General features: G+C 52.9%; 2 protein-coding genes across 2 annotated transcripts; both read right to left on the bottom strand.

The window, feature by feature from the left end:
* Positions 1–2,299: 2,299 nt before the first annotated feature.
* Positions 2,300–7,285, bottom strand: ETH_00008080 (acetyl-CoA acyltransferase B, putative; the record flags this gene model as incomplete). The annotated part of the gene is made up of 12 exons (XM_013379210.1): positions 2,300–2,472; positions 2,567–2,686; positions 2,907–3,077; positions 3,221–3,350; positions 3,498–3,626; positions 3,723–3,886; positions 4,169–4,306; positions 4,564–4,665; positions 4,899–4,969; positions 5,138–5,203; positions 6,539–6,960; positions 7,073–7,285. The coding sequence occupies 12 exons, from the start codon at positions 7,283–7,285 to the stop codon at positions 2,300–2,302; spliced, it is 1,899 nt and encodes a 632-aa protein (XP_013234664.1).
* A 3,951-nt stretch (positions 7,286–11,236) lies between these two features.
* On the bottom strand, positions 11,237–16,023 carry ETH_00008075 (uncharacterized protein; the record flags this gene model as incomplete). Its single annotated transcript, XM_013379209.1, has 9 exons — positions 11,237–12,236; positions 12,502–12,618; positions 12,937–13,263; positions 13,350–13,399; positions 13,747–13,869; positions 14,122–14,196; positions 14,362–15,112; positions 15,337–15,641; positions 15,922–16,023. The coding sequence occupies 9 exons, from the start codon at positions 16,021–16,023 to the stop codon at positions 11,237–11,239; spliced, it is 2,850 nt and encodes a 949-aa protein (XP_013234663.1).
* Positions 16,024–18,234: the final 2,211 nt, after the last annotated feature.

Below are 18,234 nucleotides of genomic sequence, written 5' to 3'. Positions count from 1 at the left end.
AAGCCTTGAAGATGCCCTGTGCATGTGAGCACCCTGAATTGGTTTTGGTGTCCTTTGATACTTCCTTTCTGCAGGGTGACTCAGCACAAGTCCACGTGGAAACTTTTGTCCTGTGGTACTGCACCGCTATTAATTTGGTTATATGGGTCGTTCTTTGCCCTTTATGGGCTTCCAGAGGTGGTGACCGTTAAGTTCAGAAACAGTTCTCACAGGGAGCCCCGAACTTCGTGTCTACGCAACACGGGGACACTACCCTTCATTAATTGAAAAAGCATAGACATTAATGTGAACAAGATCGAGAAGGAAGCCTCCATTTTGTGAACTCTCGGGTCGCACGGGTATTTTTACTCGGTGAGAGGAGAGCCTACGGAGGGGGCGCGTGCCTCATGACACTTTCGACCCAATACCTAGCCCAAAATAACATCTCAATCTCTCTACTAAGAAGTATCTAGAATTTAGAGCAATAAAATATCAACGAATCTTTCACTGAGTTACCCTCGTTTGCGCATGAGCCACAAGGAGGTGCCAGACCACCACGCCTGCTTGATTAAGTCGAAGGGCGGACTCATTTCTTTCAGTTGATGGATAAACATTCAAAAATAAAGGCATATATGGAGTTGTGTTTCTCTTTTAACGAATTATGGCCCGCAGGGCTGCATACCTGAGGTGCCTGTTGCGGGTGTGGCAGTGCATACGTTCAGCCCCTTCGTTCAGCTGTGTTTCTATGAAGATCCCTACTGCTGGCTGCGCCCTTGCATCAACTGAACGTTTAAACGGCTCAGCCAAACGTTTAAATGACTCAGAATTTTAAATTAAAGGCCAGTAGATCTCGGGGCCCCCAAAGAAACTCAGCAGTTCCACTGAGCGTCGCTGAGTGTGCACGGGAGCGCGTGCCAAGTACCACCTCAAAGCCACTGGCTTTGCTGCAAAGCTTAAACCGTCATTTCAGTCCCATAATTATATCTTTCAACTTTATTCATAGATATTCAAAGTTACGAATATATTTAGCCCAGCCTCTGTGGCCTCCAACGCCATTTTCATGTTCTCTTGTAGTGGGCAGTGCAGCTTGTGTAGGTTTGCTTGCGTGCCACTCTAGAGCTACCAGTTTGGCTGCGCAAATCTGTTAATACTGCAGCATAATGAATAACAGTACTAATTTGCTGCATTTTGCTGCAAAGAAGACTTTGGGTGCCACCGCTCGCGAGCTTGGGGGAGGGTCGCCCCCTTTGTTGTTATGAAACCATCTTCTTAAAATTAAAAGAAAAATACTTCTTCTACAATTTATAACTAATTCTAAAGTCTATGGTGCACAAGATGCTGCTCAGTAATCCCAAACGAACTCTGTGTGACCACTTTTGGAGAGCCTGGCGGCGACGCTCGGGTCCACCGCAGGTCACTGCAGCACGAAAATCGGCGAAAGTCTGCAAAAATGCCCCCACAGTGTTTCTCCCTTAATTTTATTTGGAATTAATACTATTATTACTATTTTTTAGCTCAGCAGGGACCCAAGTTCCCCCTTAGCTGCTGCCTCTTGGCCGTTGCCGTGCGTCGCTGTGGGCAGCACCCTCCATAGTTAAGGGGCAACCATCTCTCTGTGAAGTACTTTTGCATTTTTGCTGCTTCTGGCCCGCGCTGCTGCACCCAGTGGTGTCTGAGGCCTGGCCAGGCTTCCCCAGCAGCACAAAAGTGCGCTGTGGACATTAATTGGGACGTTTTCAATCAAAAAAAGCCCATTTGCCCTCACAGCCGAAGCCTCAGTGGCAGCAGCTGCACCTTTCCCTGGCTTACCAGCCAATGGCCCAGTGCAGGCGCGTCTTAGCTGGCTCTCACAAGCTTTTCAGGATTCTGCGAGTTCAACTGTTATTATTATAATTAATATAATGTTTTAAATATATTATAACACTTGCAGATCTCACAGGGGGGCTCTTTAGCCGCGGATACCCCCAGAGCTTTGCAGAAAGAACGGCGCGCGGGTCTTTTCGCGGTCTGGGGATTATCGCCCAGCGATAATCCCCAGACCCTAAACCCTAAACCCTATTTAGCGTTTTCAAGAATACTCCAAACAGGCTTCTTTTCTGGTTTGGGGTGTACAGACAAACAACATTTGAGCGGAGAAACTGAAGTTCAAAAAAGCAAAAAATGCATCTTTTCACTTTTCTGCACTTTTGCTGAACTTGAATTTATTTTTCCGAGTTTATTTTTTGAATTATACTCTGCAGCTTCCGCTGTTTTCATTGAAGTGCCGCAAATTGCGTTAAATGGTCTTTTGCAACGCAGCAAACTTGCAAAAAGCCCCAACTCAGTCGCATGCATGCATGCAGTTCTCCAACACTGCTGCTGCACCCATCCCAGTCCCAATGCACATCGACACAACTCCAAAGCGGGCCTTTCTGCGCCGCAGCTCCGGCAGCAAAGTTGCAATCTGCCGCGCCCCGGTGCAGCCCAGGGGGTGGCCCAAGGCAATGGCGCCTCCTGCAGCAGCAAAGGCACACAGCTCCCCCATTTGCTGCAGCAGCAGCAGCAGCAGCAGCAGCAGCAGCAGCAGGAGGGGTCGGCGTGGGCGGACCATTGGGGTTTAGTTTGTCGCGGGGGATGTTTAGCTTTTTAATGCAGTATGCCACTTGGGAAGCAAAAGCTTCATTCAACTCGAAGACTGACACATCTTCCATGCTAATTCCCGCTTTCTCTGCAGCAGAAAGAGCAGCAGCAAACACCGGGGGCCACAGCCTGCTGCTGCTTCGAACGAGGAGCACAGGGGAGCAGCAAGATGCGGAAGTAAACCGAGAGTGCAGAGAGCAGCAGCAGCAGCAACAGCAGCAGCAACAGCAGCAGCTGCAACAGCAGCAGCAGCAGCAACAGCAGCAGCCATTATGGAGGGCTACAGCGCAGCAGCAAGCGGCGCCCACTGAGCGCCTGGGGGATGGCCACGGCGGGCCCGACACCCATGACTTCGGGGTCCACGCCGGCGACAGCAAAAGAGACGAAGCGCGCCAAAATGGGAAGATTAAAACGAATGGCAGCAGATCTGCGGGCCATGAGAAGAAGGGCAGCGCCGTCGGTGACTTGGCTGCTGTTACCTGTACGTACACCCCGCGCCCGGGCGCGCGCGCGCTCGCTCGCAGGCCTCAGAACGGAAACTTTCGAAAGAAAACTGCAGCGATCCCAAGCGCCACTTCTCTAGTTTTCTATTTTGCAAACTGGCTGCGCTGAAGAGACTTGCCAGCTGTGGTGGTTCCGCTCTTGTCGAAGGCGGGCTGCAGCCGCTGCAGCGCCGCGAGAGTCGTGCCGGCTCGGACGCCGTCATCTTTGTCGACAGTGACAGTAACTTCGTTTCCACTTGCATCTTTTCTCTGCAGCGCAAAAAATGCGTTTCCAGCGCTTTAAAACTGTGTCGGCACTTCCTGCGGACTTGGTAATTGTGGTTGGCGGAAGCTGCTGACGCGCGCGGCTCGCTCCGGTCTGCGGTGTATGTACACCTGAAGACCGCGGCGTTTCACCTTGATTGTCACCGGCACAATTTCTTCGTCGAAACGACCCGAACTTTGCGCAGCCAAAGCTTTCGAATGGGACTCAACAGCAATTGCGTCTTGTTCTTCTCTTGTGATCCCGAAGCGCCGCGCGAGAGTCTGCAAAGCACCAGCAGCAGCAGCAGCAGCAGCAGCAGCAGCAGGTCCCAGTTTGCGTCGCAGGGCTTTGAAAGGGAGACGTCCAGCAGCACTCACGTCGGAAGTCGTCCCCATCGGCAGCAAGCAGTTGCGGGCCTTCTCGTGCGCAAAAACTTCTTCCGAAACTTTCTCCGGATTGAACACCGAAGTCATTTCGAAGTGCGTCATCGACTCCACGCCGCCAGCGAGGCCAATGTCGATGTTCCCGCATGCAATGGAGCCTGCGAAGTGCAGCAAAAACAAATAAACTTTTCTTTTTTTTTTTGGGGGGGGGGGGAGCAGCTAAGAGACACAAGTGCGCTGCGCTGCAGTGCTCAGCAGCAGCAGCAGCAGGTGCTGGACTTTCTGCATTTGAGCAGCAAAAGAAAATATCTCAACTGCGGCTTTGCTGCTGCTGCAGTGGCTGTACGCCCGGTTCCCAGCGGCCAGCAGGGAGGACCCCGTGGATTCTCATTTGCTGCATTAGTCTGCAATTAAGCTGCTGCTGCTGCTGCTGCTGTTACCTGCAATTGCTGCTGCTGCTTGCAGCCCGCTGCTGCACTGCCTGTTGACTGTCTGCACTGAAGTGCTCTGCGGCAGCCCGCCCAGAAAAGCTGCAATGCGAGCCCCCAGAGCCCCAGCTCCTGGCTGCAGAACATTTCCTGAAAAGAAAAAAAAGAAAAAAAAAGAAAAAAGAAAAAAGAAAAAAGAAAATGAAATGGCTTCCCAAGTGCGCCGCCTGGCTGCAGCCCTGGGGGCTAACAGGCTGCTGCTGTACATACACCCGAAACTCGCAGCAAAGTGCTATTTGCTGCTAAACTCAAAAAGCCGCTGAAGAACGCAGCGAAGCCGCATGCACTCGCCCTGCTGCTGCTGCTGTTGCTGCTGCTGCTGCTGAAATTCAAAAATCTTTTCTCACCAATGCAAACATCTTCGATGAGTTTTGGGTCAATTTGGGTGCGCCTCAGCAGCGCCTCGAAAAGCACCTTCAAAAGGCTTTCGGGGAATTCATCTTTAAGTCCTAAGATGCAAAATTCAAAAAGTTGCAAATTTGCAAAATTCAAAAAGCTGCCAAGAATGTGCCCTGCTTCCCCCTTAGTTGCGCTTAACTATTAAAAAAAAGGTCTTTGGCCCAGGGCGCGAGCGTTCTGCTGCTGCTGCTTGACCCGCGTCTGCAGCAACTGCAGCAACTGCAGCAACAGCGGCAGCTGCAGCAACTGCAGCAAACAGCAAAGGAGCCTTCAGCAGCCTCACCGCCCCTCTTCGCCTTCGTCAGCGGAGTTCGAATAGCGCAGCAAATGACGACGTCGTCTGGCGAGCCGGAGCTGCAGCAAACGGGAAGTGCTGAAACGCGAAATTGAATTGCTGCTGCTGCTGCTGGTTTAATGCATGCAAAGAAGACAAATGTGCACTAATTTGGAGGCAAAAAAGTGTTAATTATTCGCAAGAAGAGGAACTCGGGACAAGAAGTTTCAGTCTTTCGCCGGACTCACGTCAATGCTTGGGTTACTTGATTTGAAATTGCCTGCAGCCGCTGCATCTTCTCCTTCTTCGGCTCTCTGAGCGCACAAGGCACTCTTCGCTCGCTCTGGATTGTTAAAACTCTAATTGTGACACTTTCTTTTCAGAAAGACACCCGATGTTTCGCCGCGGGCTGCAGACAGAGGAGGCGGAGCACGGTCAAGAGAACTGCGCGGAGGCAGCTCATTCCACGCATGCGTTGCAGGGAGAAGAAGAGTTTTAATTAATTTTGCCACAAAATGTAGAAAACGAAGGGAAAAAGCGGTGAAAAACGAAATGGGAAGTTCCACACACCCCCAGTGACTAACTGACTCCGTGCAGACAGCAAAGAGCAGTGGTCCACGGTGTATCGACAGCGCGGCAGAATCCTCCCATGTGCTCTATAAAACCTCTTTTAGTGCTTTTAACTGCAATTTTTAATGGTAAAAATATGGTTTTCAATTAAACTCAAGCACTGCGTGCCTCCCACCACCGCAGCACGTCCAGTGCAAATGCTGCAAGTTGCACATATCCCGGCCCGCCGAGCGCTCGCATTGTCCCACAGCTCTCAGCCTTAACTCCGCATACTTCAGAGTCTCAAAAAGCAGAGTCCGAAAAGTGTGGCGAACTTTTTTAAACTGCAGAGTTACATTTTCGAAATTCGCAGAGGGCGCGGCGCTCAGCTCCAGCGCAACACTGCGACCTGCTTCGGCGCTGCAGCTCCGGCTGCAGTGCCGGCACGAGAAACCCTCTTTCGGGGTATTCTAATCCTCTGCAATCAGCTGCACTAATTAGAGGGCAGTGGCGGGTAGCTGCTGCAGCGGTCTCCGCTACCCTGCCGCTGCAGCAGCAGCTCCGTTTCCGCTGCCGCTGCAGCAACAGGTCCGCTCCCGCTGCTGCTGCAGCAGCAGCCCCGCCTCCCCTGCCGCTGCTGGGCCCTACTGTGGCCCCTGAACTACGCAGTGTGCTGGGGCTACTGCTGTTTGTGTGGCAGTGAGGCAATAAGCCCTTTCGCGCAGGCCTTGAACTTGAGGGCCGCTTCAAATGTAGATATTGTTGCCACGGCGCGGAGTTGAAGTGTTTGGGAAGTGCTGGGCAAAGCGCGGGCAGCAAGTGCTGCTGAGTGGCACATGGGAGCCGCCAGGGGCGAAGAGCTGGGCCGGAGGCCAGCAAAAAACTGAGACCAGAAAGCAACAAGGGGGGCTCCCGCGCCCTCAGCAGCAGCAGCAGCAGCAGCAGCAGCAGCTGCCGCGTCGGCAGATACAGCCAAAGCTGCGCAGCGGAAAAGTCCGGGCGGGCCCGGCGCGCGGCCGCTGCGCAGCTGCGCCGGCCAGCTGGCGCAGTGCTTTGCCTCAAATTAACAAGCGGGCCTGTGTGCTGCTGCTGCTGCCTACTCCTCCTTGGGCTTCTCCGGGGCCGCCGCCGCTGCTGCTGCTGCTGCTGCGGGCTCGGCGGGCTTCTCCTCCGGGGCCGCGGCCGCGGCCCCCCGCCACTCGCTGACCCACCCCCGCAGCGTCTCGAGATCCGGCTCGAGGAGAAGCTCGTTGATAGTGTTGAGGCGCGAGCTGCCGCGCAGAGAAGGCCCGAGGCTGTTTTTTTGCAAGTTCACGAGGGCCTGCCACGCGCCCAAGTCCGCAGCGTCCCGCGGGTGCTCGGGAGTGGCCCGCCACCACTCCCGAATGGCACTGTAGAGCTCCATGGTGAGTTCGTCCCAAGTTTCTTTGTTGACGCGGTTCTGGAAGACCTCTTCCTTGAGTTTGTCCATGAGGAAGCGGGCGAGCGCGAGCGCGTCGTCGCGGCCGAGGAGCCTGGCGAGCTGCGGAGGGCACGCAGCGCAAAAAAAAGGGGGAAATTGGGTTAAATTTGCATTTTAAAATTAATTTAATTCGCTAAGTTGCGCTGGGAGCCTCACGCAACGCCCGCCTCACCAGGTAGCGCAGCCGCCTCGCAGCCCGCGCGCCCTTCTGACGCACGACCGCCCCGTAAAAGTCCTTCCAGAACTCACTCACGGGAACTCCCACAGACTCCTGAACTGCTTTTTTAATTGCGGCGTCCACGAGTGTGCTGCCTTCTGCATCTGCGCCCGAACAGCAGCACTGCAGAGTGGCTAAGAGGGCAACCACGCCCAGCACGAGCCTCATCGTGTCCACTGAGCCGCACGGGAGAAAGGGATTTAAAAGCACAAGTTCGTCTTCGCAAAACAAATTTGCCGCAGCAACGAAACCGCCAAATGTAGCAACAGCTCACAACTGTTCTCCCCAACGAGCCCTCCCAACTTATGTGCGTCTTGCTTGTGGGCCGCACCTTTCATGTGGGGAATTAGCGTTCTGTAGTACCCAGCGCGAGCCCCGTGCCCCCTTCTTCCCCAAAACGCTCCCCCATTACTTCCTTTTCATTTCACTATTATATTCTTTAACTTATTCGCCCGCCTTTCCTCTATTTTTTGCTCCCGTCAAACTGGAATCGCCCCGCGGATTCCCAGCACGGCACGAAAGGCCGCAGGCCTTCTACGCCCGTCGCCGCCACCGCCATTCACCGATCTCTTCCACCTATATTTGCTACACTTTGCAAAAAATGAGAAATTACGGCCTTTGAAACCATCTAGGCTTTAGTCGCTTGCGCGGATCCCTGCACGGCTCGCCCGGCCTCCCCCCTCACGCCTCTGTTGCTCGCGCGAGTTTGCCCCAACTCCTAGCCTTTAAAACTAATTTACCCAGACCTGAAAATGTTTAGAACACACTATTACAGCCAGAGGAGACTACGCTAGGTGTCTAGAACGGGGGTGGGCGGGGCGCTCCAGTTTTCGTGGGCGCGGCCTGACTCTGAAAAATCCAGGCGATACGAAAACGAAACAGAGAAAGCCTCACGAATCCAACATTTGGTCTTTTTTCTGAGCCAGTGTTGGGTAGGAAACATTTTTGAGGGGGAGTTGTTTGGAGATATGCCCCGAAAGACTATGTAAACCCCTGCGGAGGGACACCTTGGGCGCTCACTCTTGAAAGAAAGTCACGACGGCTGTCTCGAGCCATCTCAAGTCTTATATGTTCATAATCTTGCGCGCTAATGCACAGAAATTACTTCGGGATGGTTTGTGCATCAGAGAGGGGCCCAGCTATGCACTGATCAGTCGGATACCCTGGACCTGTAGCTCAGTCTTGAAAAAAGTAGGAGGAAAGCAGTTATCGTTTTTCGCTGTCCCGGCTCTCACGTTTTGTTGCAGAGACAGGTATTTCAGCGTTTTGCACCACGTTTATAGCCTTTTCGCCAGCTATCAGTCATTTAACAGTTGTGCATCCTGAAGGGCTCCAGAATATTGCTATTCAGCGGCGTTTATCTGTGTGAAAGGACAGATACTGTGCCCAGCATGTGGATCTCATCACCCGCAAAGTCTATGAGTGGAGGTACGCACGATATGTGAGTCAAATCCACCACAGGCTCTGTCTTTTGAAGGCCTTCATACTTCATTGTTGTAAAGGAAGCTCTCTACATATAGACTTTGCTAGATCGGCTACCAAATTGATTATGCACATAATAAGACTCCCGCTTCCTGTGTGCAGGGAAGAAGCTACGACAGCCTGCGCAGGCACCTGTATACACCTCTATCGGATGCTGTCTCCCGAGCAATTCCTGCAGTCCTCATGCAATATATGCATAAGCAAAGAGCCTCATCAGACATTGCATTAAATGCTTTTATGGCACTTTTGAATTGGCGCAAGCTGGTGGCAGACGATGCCGCGGAGCAACCGTTTGCTAAACTGGTTTAATTGTGTCCAATGCCCCTTTCTCTTGCACCCCTTAGTAAAAGCTTTTGAATCTAGCCCTAAGCAGCGCCTGCAAAAGCCCTTATTATTTGTGCTCGCTATGCGCCTATGCTGTATTTAATGCTTTTTGTATCTTTATAGTAGAAAGTATATATAGATCGTAGCAACAGAGTTGGAGCGACGACATATATAAGTGGGTACCAGCCAGCATGAGCGATGGACTCAGTTTCCTACAATGATGCCTCATTCCGAGGGATTACTCTGCATTTCTCGTGTCATTTTTTCCTGTTCATTCTACCGAGTTATTTCACTAACTTATTTCCTGATGCGACATTGAATGCCCTGTAGAACTGTGGGCGCTTCAGCTCTGTGGTGTCCAGTCTAGCCCTAAATTGGCAAAACAGATCAGCACAATGCCGGTGGAAGGTTGTATCTTTGGTATCCGTGAAATATATCCACTGCAAGACGGCAACGACCATAAGGCAGCCACTAGCTGCGGACCTTTTCGTGTTAAATTCAGCCCCAAATTGGTGAAACTAATCACAACAAAGCCTATAAAGGTTTATGCAGTTATTCCAACGTTTCGTTTCAGAGGTTGGTGGCGAACAAGAAGCGCCCTATCTAAACCCTCGGTCCTTCAAGCTTTCTGTTTTACATCAGCGGACAATTGTGAAAAGACGCTAATGTGGTAAGCGGGTGTGCTCTTCACCTCAGAGCCGCTAGGTGGTCCCGTTTCCTATGCAGCCAAGGCGGCTACTGAATCCCAGCGCCTCGTTGGTTTGCTTGGAGGTTTACTGAGGTTTGGCTTGTGCTTGCTGCGTAGACATCTCCGGTGCGGCCTCGCCGGCTGCGCATATAAATCTATTGCTAATTGCTGAAGCACATTTCCCACTTCGTGGGCTAGCTTTCCGTCAGTTTCCCAAGTGCTTTCACGGCGAGCTGCTGGCTTGAAGCATGAGCCATGCGTCGCTCCGCGCTATTTTACAATCCCAGTTTGTGCAGAAGACCAATCTACCGGCTAATCTGCTAATCTAGAGTCTACCAGACCACAAAGAACTACTGTAGTGTTGAGGTGACCAGCGGAAGCATTTGAAGAAGGCGAATAACTGAGTTTGTGGCCAAAATACTGCTAAGCACCGAATTAGTGATAAACTGCTCAGTACATGAGCTCTCGGCGTTTCGAGAGCTCATCCTAGCTACAAGGTGGCTACCAGCAAAAAAAATTTGACCAAGTCCCAGAGCTCGCACAGTCTAGCCACCCTTGGAGCCATAAGCTTCTGGAGTCTTTACCGCCTATTCGGATTACAAGTAATGACCCGGTGTGCTGTGGACAAAAGTCTAACCGCGCACCTCTTTTCGTCGCTTCTCTCAGATTTGCATCCAAGGAGTTGGTGTTTAGAGTTTAGCGACTAACGTTTAGATCATGTAGATACCGCCTGAGGTGTTACCTGTCTACGTATTCATGAAGTTATATAGCTTCTTTGCTCATTTAGAGTCTGTATAGCCACTCCAGAAACGAATCTCCCTTTCGGAGTTGGATTAACGCGCCTGGCACCTATATTTGACTGGACACCATCTATACCCGATATCGAGATTTGGTGTGGGACACAAAATGCCGTGTTTAAGACCCTGTTGTGCATAATTGGTGCCCTCAGTTGGTGCGCCCGCTGCCGATGAATTGTTATAAATAATTCCCAGGCTATGGATGTTGGCACATAGAATCCGCAGCCTTTTTGCATGCCTACCGCCATTCAGGCGCCTCATACCACTTGAAATGCTTGAAGTGAAGCGGGTAGACTTTGTACCATCGCCACACAGCGGCAGCTGTTGGCTCGTAGAGTCAGGAAACAATCGAACTTGGCGCTTGTAGAAGCATCTGTGAAACTTTGATAGCTTGTATCCGTGTCCTTCACTGAGGCTCGCAGTTATCAACGAATAACGTGGCAGGCTCATTGGCCAGCTTCGCAGAGCCGGAGGCTAAGGTGAAACTAATACGCTGACGAAAAACACTCCAGAGGCAATAGCGAACCCAAGGAACTTGCAGCAGAGCGGTTTGTCTCTGCCGCGGAGTTCAAACGTTGCTGCGGCTTCACGGCCGTAACTACAATTTGATATCCTTCACTGCAGGCAAGGGGTCCGCACTTGCAGCTCACTATAAAATGCTTTGGTAATAAGTTTACATTTTGTTCTTCTTGAATCAATCTTGCACCTGGCTTGGGTAACGTGGGTAGCGGGTTAGAGCTGCACAGCGTGTCATGAAACAACTGAAACTCCAGTTCACGCAGTGTAAACATCGATCAGGAAAGTGCAAGCCTAATTATAAAATGATAATCAGGGTCCGAGAGTGCTCGTCTCCATGAGGCGAAAACTCTCGCGGGTAGAACGTAAAAAGCGCTGCAGCGCTGTAAGCCGTTCGTCAATTTCAGAGAACACAGCGCGGCCTGCTGACACAGTTGCGGGCGTGCCTCCCTTTTCAGTGACAGTGGGCCTTGTGCTAGGCTGCGAAATAGACCCCTTGTGGTTCGTGCTTGTGGCCGTTGCTTCAGCAGCAGCTTCAGCAGAAGAAAGCATGTGGTGTGCAAACAGGCCAGTGTTGGCCGCTTGTTTACTTAAGGGAAGCCGCAGCAAGGACGGAAGAGATGGCTCATCGGCCACTTGCGGCATTTCCGCTGATGTCGCGTCGTTTGAACTCGCGGCTGTCAACGCGGAATTCTCCTCAAGGGGCCCGCCGGGGTCCTCAGGGTTTATACGAAGGCTGTTATCTACTGCCTTGCTACAGAAGGCTCTTCTGGAGCTAGTTGTGCTGCTTTCAATATCCCCAGGAACAGGAGGGGGCTCGGGCCGTTCCAGCGGCCGCAGGCTATCTCCGCATGCAGAAGAGGCGGAAGACAAACATGCACTTGCCTGACTCACCAACTTTTCCTTCAGATTCTCGGCTGATCCCTGGCGCTTTAGCCGCTCATACTCCACTGCTGATAACACGACGAATGGCTGCTGCTGTTGCTGCTGCTGCTGCTGCTGTGCAATATGCTGGGTGCGGTCTGGCATTTGTTGGCAATGCTGAGAGCCAAAAGGCGGCAGCAATGCATCTTCGTCACACTTCGCCTCAGCTGCAAACGGACTTCTGTGTCTCATGCATGCAGCTGTTGGTCTTACGGACCCCGGGGCGCCTGGGGAAACCAAGCTGCGGGCTGTGTCTTGCCCAACAAGGCTTCGCATGTGGCAGCTGCTGCCATACCTTGGAAGAGTTCCTTCGGCCGGCGGGGGCGGGCCCGTTGTACTATGCAGCGAGCACTTTGCTGTGTCCCTTGCCAACGATCTGTGGCAGCACCTGCAGGAAACAGTGTCACTTCTAAGGACACACGAAGTAAGCTTTTGCAAACGCCGCTGCACTTCGCGCCACACACAGCAGCAGCAACGTAAAGCTTACGCAGCAGCAGCGGCACTGTGTTGCTTCGTAGGCGCATAACTGCCAGCAGCCACCGTGTGGGGGAACCTCGAGTCCGTTGGAAGCTTTCTGGGTGACTGCTGCTGCCTTGAGTGCGTGTGAGGGACCCTGGGGGCTGGAAAGTTGCTGCGAGCTATCAGCTGCGCACTGGCGGCGCAGCCGAAATTCGTGGGGAAGCGCGGGCTGTGCCTGCTGCAGAAGCTGCTCTGATTGCTGCTGCATGCTGAGCCGACAGAAATCGACCGCTGCCGTGCCCGAGACGAGGCTGTAGAGGCCAGCAAAGATGCAGAAACTCCTAAAGCCGACCCAGATCGGCCAATATGGTCCCCCCCTACAGGCTGAGAGGGGCCCTCTTGCTGTGGCAAACTCCCAAGGCGCGACCTGCAGCAGTCACTCGACAACAGGGTGCAGCATTTTCCTTATCAGCAGCAGCTTCCTCTACATATCCAAACAGTTCTCACGCGAGTTCTGCAGCGGAGCTTCGACGCATGGCGGGCTATATGGGAGAAGGCAAGGGCTCTGGAATCCTAAGAGCTCAGCCCAAGTGAGGCACAGTGATGACACTAATGTATTAATTTCTTACCGCGGGGAGTGGCAGACGAGGTACGGAGAGTATGAGCGTCCCCTTCTAAGGGCCCCCTGGCGCGAAGGCAGGGGCCGGCTGCGCGTGGGAGAGGCTGACGGGGCTCGCTGAAGGCCCCCGTGCCTGTCAGTGGGGGCCTGGGAATACAGCGGTGGCCCCGCTGCTCTTCCACACGGCACAGGGGCCGTAGGCCTTCCCCGAATTGGCTCTTTAAGTGGTTTCCCCGCAAGACGGCTGCCCCTCTCGGCGGCGACGGCGTCGTAGGAGGAACAGCGAGAAGACGCAGAACGCAAAGCGGGAGAGAGAGCACCAGAGGAAGCCGCCGACCTACAGCAAACAGCCAGAGCACTAAATCTGTAGCCCTGTAGCCCTGTGTTTTGGCTTGCCAATGCCGGCTGCTGGGAACTTCTTACCTTCGAAGGCGGCAGCTGTTTGAACGCAGTTGAGCCTCTAATTCTCGAACCTGCACGACAGGGAAACCCCAACTGCAAACCAGGAAAGTAAACCATAAACCCCTAGTCACAGTGCTTGCTGCAGTCTGCTGCTGTCTACTGCAGTCTAAGTGAGCCTCAGCAGAGCCTGGCGGAGGTGCTCCATCCAGCAACCTTCGCAAGGAGCAGAATTGTGAAATGCCCCGCAGCGAACAGTTATCCATGCATGCAAGCGTGCGCGCATGCGAACAAGGACGCAGGCTTGCAGGCAAGTTCATGAAAACATATGCACGTTTAGTGTATAAATAAATTTCATGTATGTGGGCGTATGCGTGGGTGTCTGTGTGCGCGCCTTGGCTGCGAGCCAGAAAGCGCTTACTCTCAACTTGAGTGCAGTTTCCACCCTCCTCATCTTATCGATTTCAGTTCTAAATCTGTGCATCTCCTTCGCCCGCAGTTGCCTCTCTGCCTGCAGCCTCTGTCTCGCCATGAATAGCTCACTCTGAAGCAACACAAGCACAAGGTCCTTTTCGACAAAAGTGAGGGCCTTATTTCTATTCCTGGGGCCTCTGGCAGCTCCAAAGTCATCCCAAGAGCCCTGCCAGCCGTCAATGGGTGCGCAGCAACAAGAAGCAGCAGCAGTCTTTGCTATGAACGCGGGGCCCGTTTCTATCTGAACTCGAGCAGCTCTTGCTGGATTTTGTTATGAAGGAAACAGCCCCAAAAGGGAAACAGGAGTGACCCCAGGCCTCACCTCCACTCTGTGCAGCTGCGCTGTGAGCCCTTGGGAGTCTGCGTAGGCGTCTCGAAAGGAAGGCGCCTGCAGCTCCTGTTCGCATGCAGCAACAGCAGCAGCAACAGCAGAAGCAGTACCTGGTGCTGCAACACTCACAAACTGCTTCTGGCGCCCAATTGCTTGTAAGGCAACTAAAAGATGCCATTGAATACTACTGGCAAACATGCAAAGAGGCACTGCCTGCTTCTGCCAGCGTACGTTTTGCCTTCTCGCCTCCGCCAGGGCTGCCTGCTGTTCTGCGACGAGGGCCCTGAGGCAGGCCAGCTCTGTTGCTGCATCTTCAGCTTCCACAGGGAGGCCGCGTGCTGCTGCTGGTGCTGCAGCTGTTGCTCCTGCTGTCAATGCTGCAGCAGCTTCGCTTGCTGCTGCAGCCTGACCCTTAATGTAGTGAGGTTGCACAGGACTTGGTTGGTCCTCGCAGGGGAACTGCTGCTGCTGCTGCTGACGGATCCTCCCTACAGCTATCGGGGAGCCCATTGCAGGGGTCCCCAGGGGCTTGTCGCTCGCTGCAGCTGCTGAGGCTGCCAGCACGTGCTGCTGCTGCTGCTGATTCAACTGCCGCTTTGTATCCCCCCGTTGCTGCAGCGCCGCCCCATAGCTACGGCATGGGATGCCTATGGAAAGGGGGGAACGGGGTGTTGGCTGCTGCTGCTGCTGCTGCTGCTGCTGCGAGGCTCCTATGGAGGCAGCATGTCGGGTGTAGCTTCTGGAAGTGTCAGGAATGTGCGCCGGCGAGGCAGTAGGAGGAGCTGCTGCTGCAGCTGCTGGGGCTGGAGGGGGTGATGCTGCTGCTTTGTTAGTGAGTGCGAGAGGATAGTGCACCTTCTTGCCCTCGACAGCGCGCGTCACTATGAAGAACAACTTGGGGTCTGCTGGGCCCACCTTGTGAGGCTCTTCGAGGGGTTCCTGCCCTTCGGCTCTGCGCTTGAGGGCCTCGAGGTCTGCTGCACTGCAGCAGGCGACACATGCAGGGGCCAAGCGATCACCAGCAGCAACAACGAAAACCAAAGGTGCAGCGGCGTAGGAATGCCAGCAGCAGGACTCGGGCAGCTGCAACAAGTGGCTTTCAAATAAAAAGAAGGCAGGAAGATCGGCTACCCTTATACTGGTCTGAAACGCCTTCTCAGAATGGAAAGCTTGTTTCTCCAGCTGCATGTGATGGGAACTGCTAACCTCCATAGATTGAGATAAGCTCCTGCTGCTGCTGCATGATCCGACACATGTCTTGTTCCTGCTACTGCTGAGTTTGCATCTTCCGCTGCTGCATGCACGGCTCCCCGTAGCAGCTCCCAGAGAGCTTGGGGAGAAATGGGCGACCCCGTACGGGCTGTGAGGCGCTGCAGGAAGGCCTCTGTGTACTCTCCTTCCCACCTCTGCGCTGGAGCCCCTTGTGTGGCTTCTGGGGAGACAGAAATACGCATCAAGTGCTGTGAGCTGCGAGGATCGGACCGCCACGCAAGTTCCACCGTGTATTCTGTCTGAAATCAACAGCAGACACGGCAAATTCGGGAAACAGGAGCGAAAACTTGGAGCCACGCATCATGACCTTCACCTTTAGTGAAATATATGCATATCTTAGAAAGTATCACAAAAGAAGCGCCGCCTGCTGGGGATTTCTCGGTTTGTGCGGATGTTAACAGAACCACTGCCGACGAAACACGAAACATCCAGTGACAGGATTCCCAACTGCCTTTACATGGGCCCCTTCAGTCGCTTCATATCATGCTGGGGATCTCCTAAATAGGATAAGCTGCTTGCCTGCCTGAGCAGCACTTTGGCTGCCATACTGCTATCTTCTTGGGCCTCCCCTAGAGGTGGCCGCGGGCCCCTCAGCGCACCGTCTGCGCCTTCAGCCGTCATTTTGATGGCCTCTGAAAAAGAATGGAAGGATCAGAGCCCCATTGGGGGCCCTGTAAAGCCGATGGGGAAGGAAGTGCTTGCAGTTGCGGTGGGTGGTTCAAGAAACACGTAGCGACCCTGATTTCAAGCCAGTTGAATCCGCTTCCGCTGCTACCCAGCGGGTACAGCTGAAAACTAGGACAGATAATAAATATACTATGTCTATATAAACTAACCGCAAAGCTAATTACCGTCAGCTACCCTGGAAACAAAGAGCGGGCTTGGGCGGGGCTCCGCGGGACTGGAGGCGCACTGAGAAGTATCGGGCTCTGCCTTGACGCATAGAAGATCAAAACACCTATAGAAAAAATAATTGCCATAGTACTGACGACAAAATGAAGCTTCTAAAGGGCATGCAGCAATCTATCTCTGGGAGCTTTCACCTTGCGATTGCCGGGAAGGGGCCCTTCCTGCCACCAGAGCTTAAATAAATGTGTCTTCCTCCAGAACTCTCAATTGAGCCACGCAAACAGCACTTTTAATATTTAATATACTATTTTAGAGTTGTGGATGCCGTGGGTTTCATAATTATGCAGGCAAAAATCTACACAGTGAGCTGCCTGCAGTAAAAGAACAACCATTTAGGGACATTTTCGGTCTTGCCCGGCCTAGTCTTCCCTAGCAGGATGGAGCTCAGTGTATAATGCGGAATCCTCGGTTTTTTTTTCGTGCTGAAGGCTAGCAGAAGACCTAGCGACCAGGACCAGCGCAGCGTCAGTCGTGTCTGTAATGCAGTGTAGTGGCCAAGCAAGCCTTAACTTCGTGAGTGTGTTTGTAAAGTGTTAACACCCTTTCAACATCACCTTACGTGCATGGGAGTGCCACGGCATGCAGCAAGATAAGCCAACCTTCCACCCGGCACAAAATCCTTTGCAGAGTGGGTACAGTACACCGGGATATCCGGAGCTCGACAACCTACGCTGCGCCAGTGCCCATTTAGTCGAGCTGTGGCTGATCATGAGATAGCATGCTTGTGATGAGCGACACAAGGCCTTGTTATACTGTGGCGGCGTGGTCACCTTACTAGGCAGTGGCCGCTCCCCTCCAGTCACCCAGTGTGACTGCCGGTTCATTCGCATGCAAGCCCCTGAACTAAACCAAGTTCCGGGATACATGCTCTCTTCAGTCGTGCAGCACAATATGCTGTAAAAGTATGTGAAAAAATGGGGCAGGGCCGCTTAGTTTTGATGAGAACTTCCTGTGAGGCAACCACGTGACGCCAGCTACTGAGCCTGGAACAGGTCATGTACAAAACAGCCACAGGTGATGTGCGACCAGTTTACTATCACTGTGAAAGAGCTTCATGATGCTACTCCTAAGAGCACGTGGCGGACATCAGTTACACTTCCCTACTGTACCCAAGGTGATTATTAAGAGGTCTGACTGTGCCCAACGTAGACAGTTTCCGTCACAAGGGGGCACTGCGTCACAAGAGGAATGCAGCATTCTGCGAAAAGATCCTGCCCCTAAAGGTATAACGCCTCCAGAAAACTTTCGTACTCTTTAAAAATTTGAGGTGCCCTTATGGCCGCTCATCAGTGTCAAAGTGTAGGTTGCGGGATACAATGGAAAGGTGGGAATTCCGGGAACATTGAAAGTTGGAGGTTCTATACTAGAAAGAGACCCAGCAGCAGCTGCCGTTGCCAGTGGCAGATCCTAGGAGCCTTAGAGTGTAGGGTTTGTGGTCGATAGTTCTGGATGTCCCGCTGCCTTGTGAAGGGTATGCACTAGCAATAGCGTGCTCGTGTCTGCAGTGCACCTTAATCTCTAGATATGCTTTTAGTAATTGTCCAGGCATATGAAGGGCCAGTATATCACACCACCAGCTTCAACATAAAGATAGGAGGAATCAGCAATGCACCAGGAAAAATGTACACAAAGGGGCTCAGATAGGTCGGTGTCCTCGGTCAATGTTGGCGAGGTAGTGCCCGAAAAATTTAGAGTATGGAGCAGTACACGGTGCAGCCAAAGTGAAGTTACGTGTGTTTCACCCTGGAGGCCTTCATCGTAGTTTGAGTGCTGACCATGGTCGGCGGCCTCTGCGTAATGGAAATGCAAAAGGATACCATCCATTTCACAGAATGAAGGCCAGCTTTTGTTGTTGCAAAGAGGAAAATCAAAGTGTCTCAATTTCCTGGCCACATCATCTCGCTAAGCCCGTGTGCGCTTATC

This window comes from Eimeria tenella, genomic scaffold (genome assembly GCF_000499545.2).
Source record: "Eimeria tenella Houghton genomic scaffold, Eth_scaff159, whole genome shotgun sequence".
Classification (NCBI taxonomy): domain Eukaryota; phylum Apicomplexa; class Conoidasida; order Eucoccidiorida; family Eimeriidae; genus Eimeria; species Eimeria tenella.
Note: the sequence above shows the minus strand (reverse complement) of the source record. Positions and strands in the feature narration are given on the sequence as shown.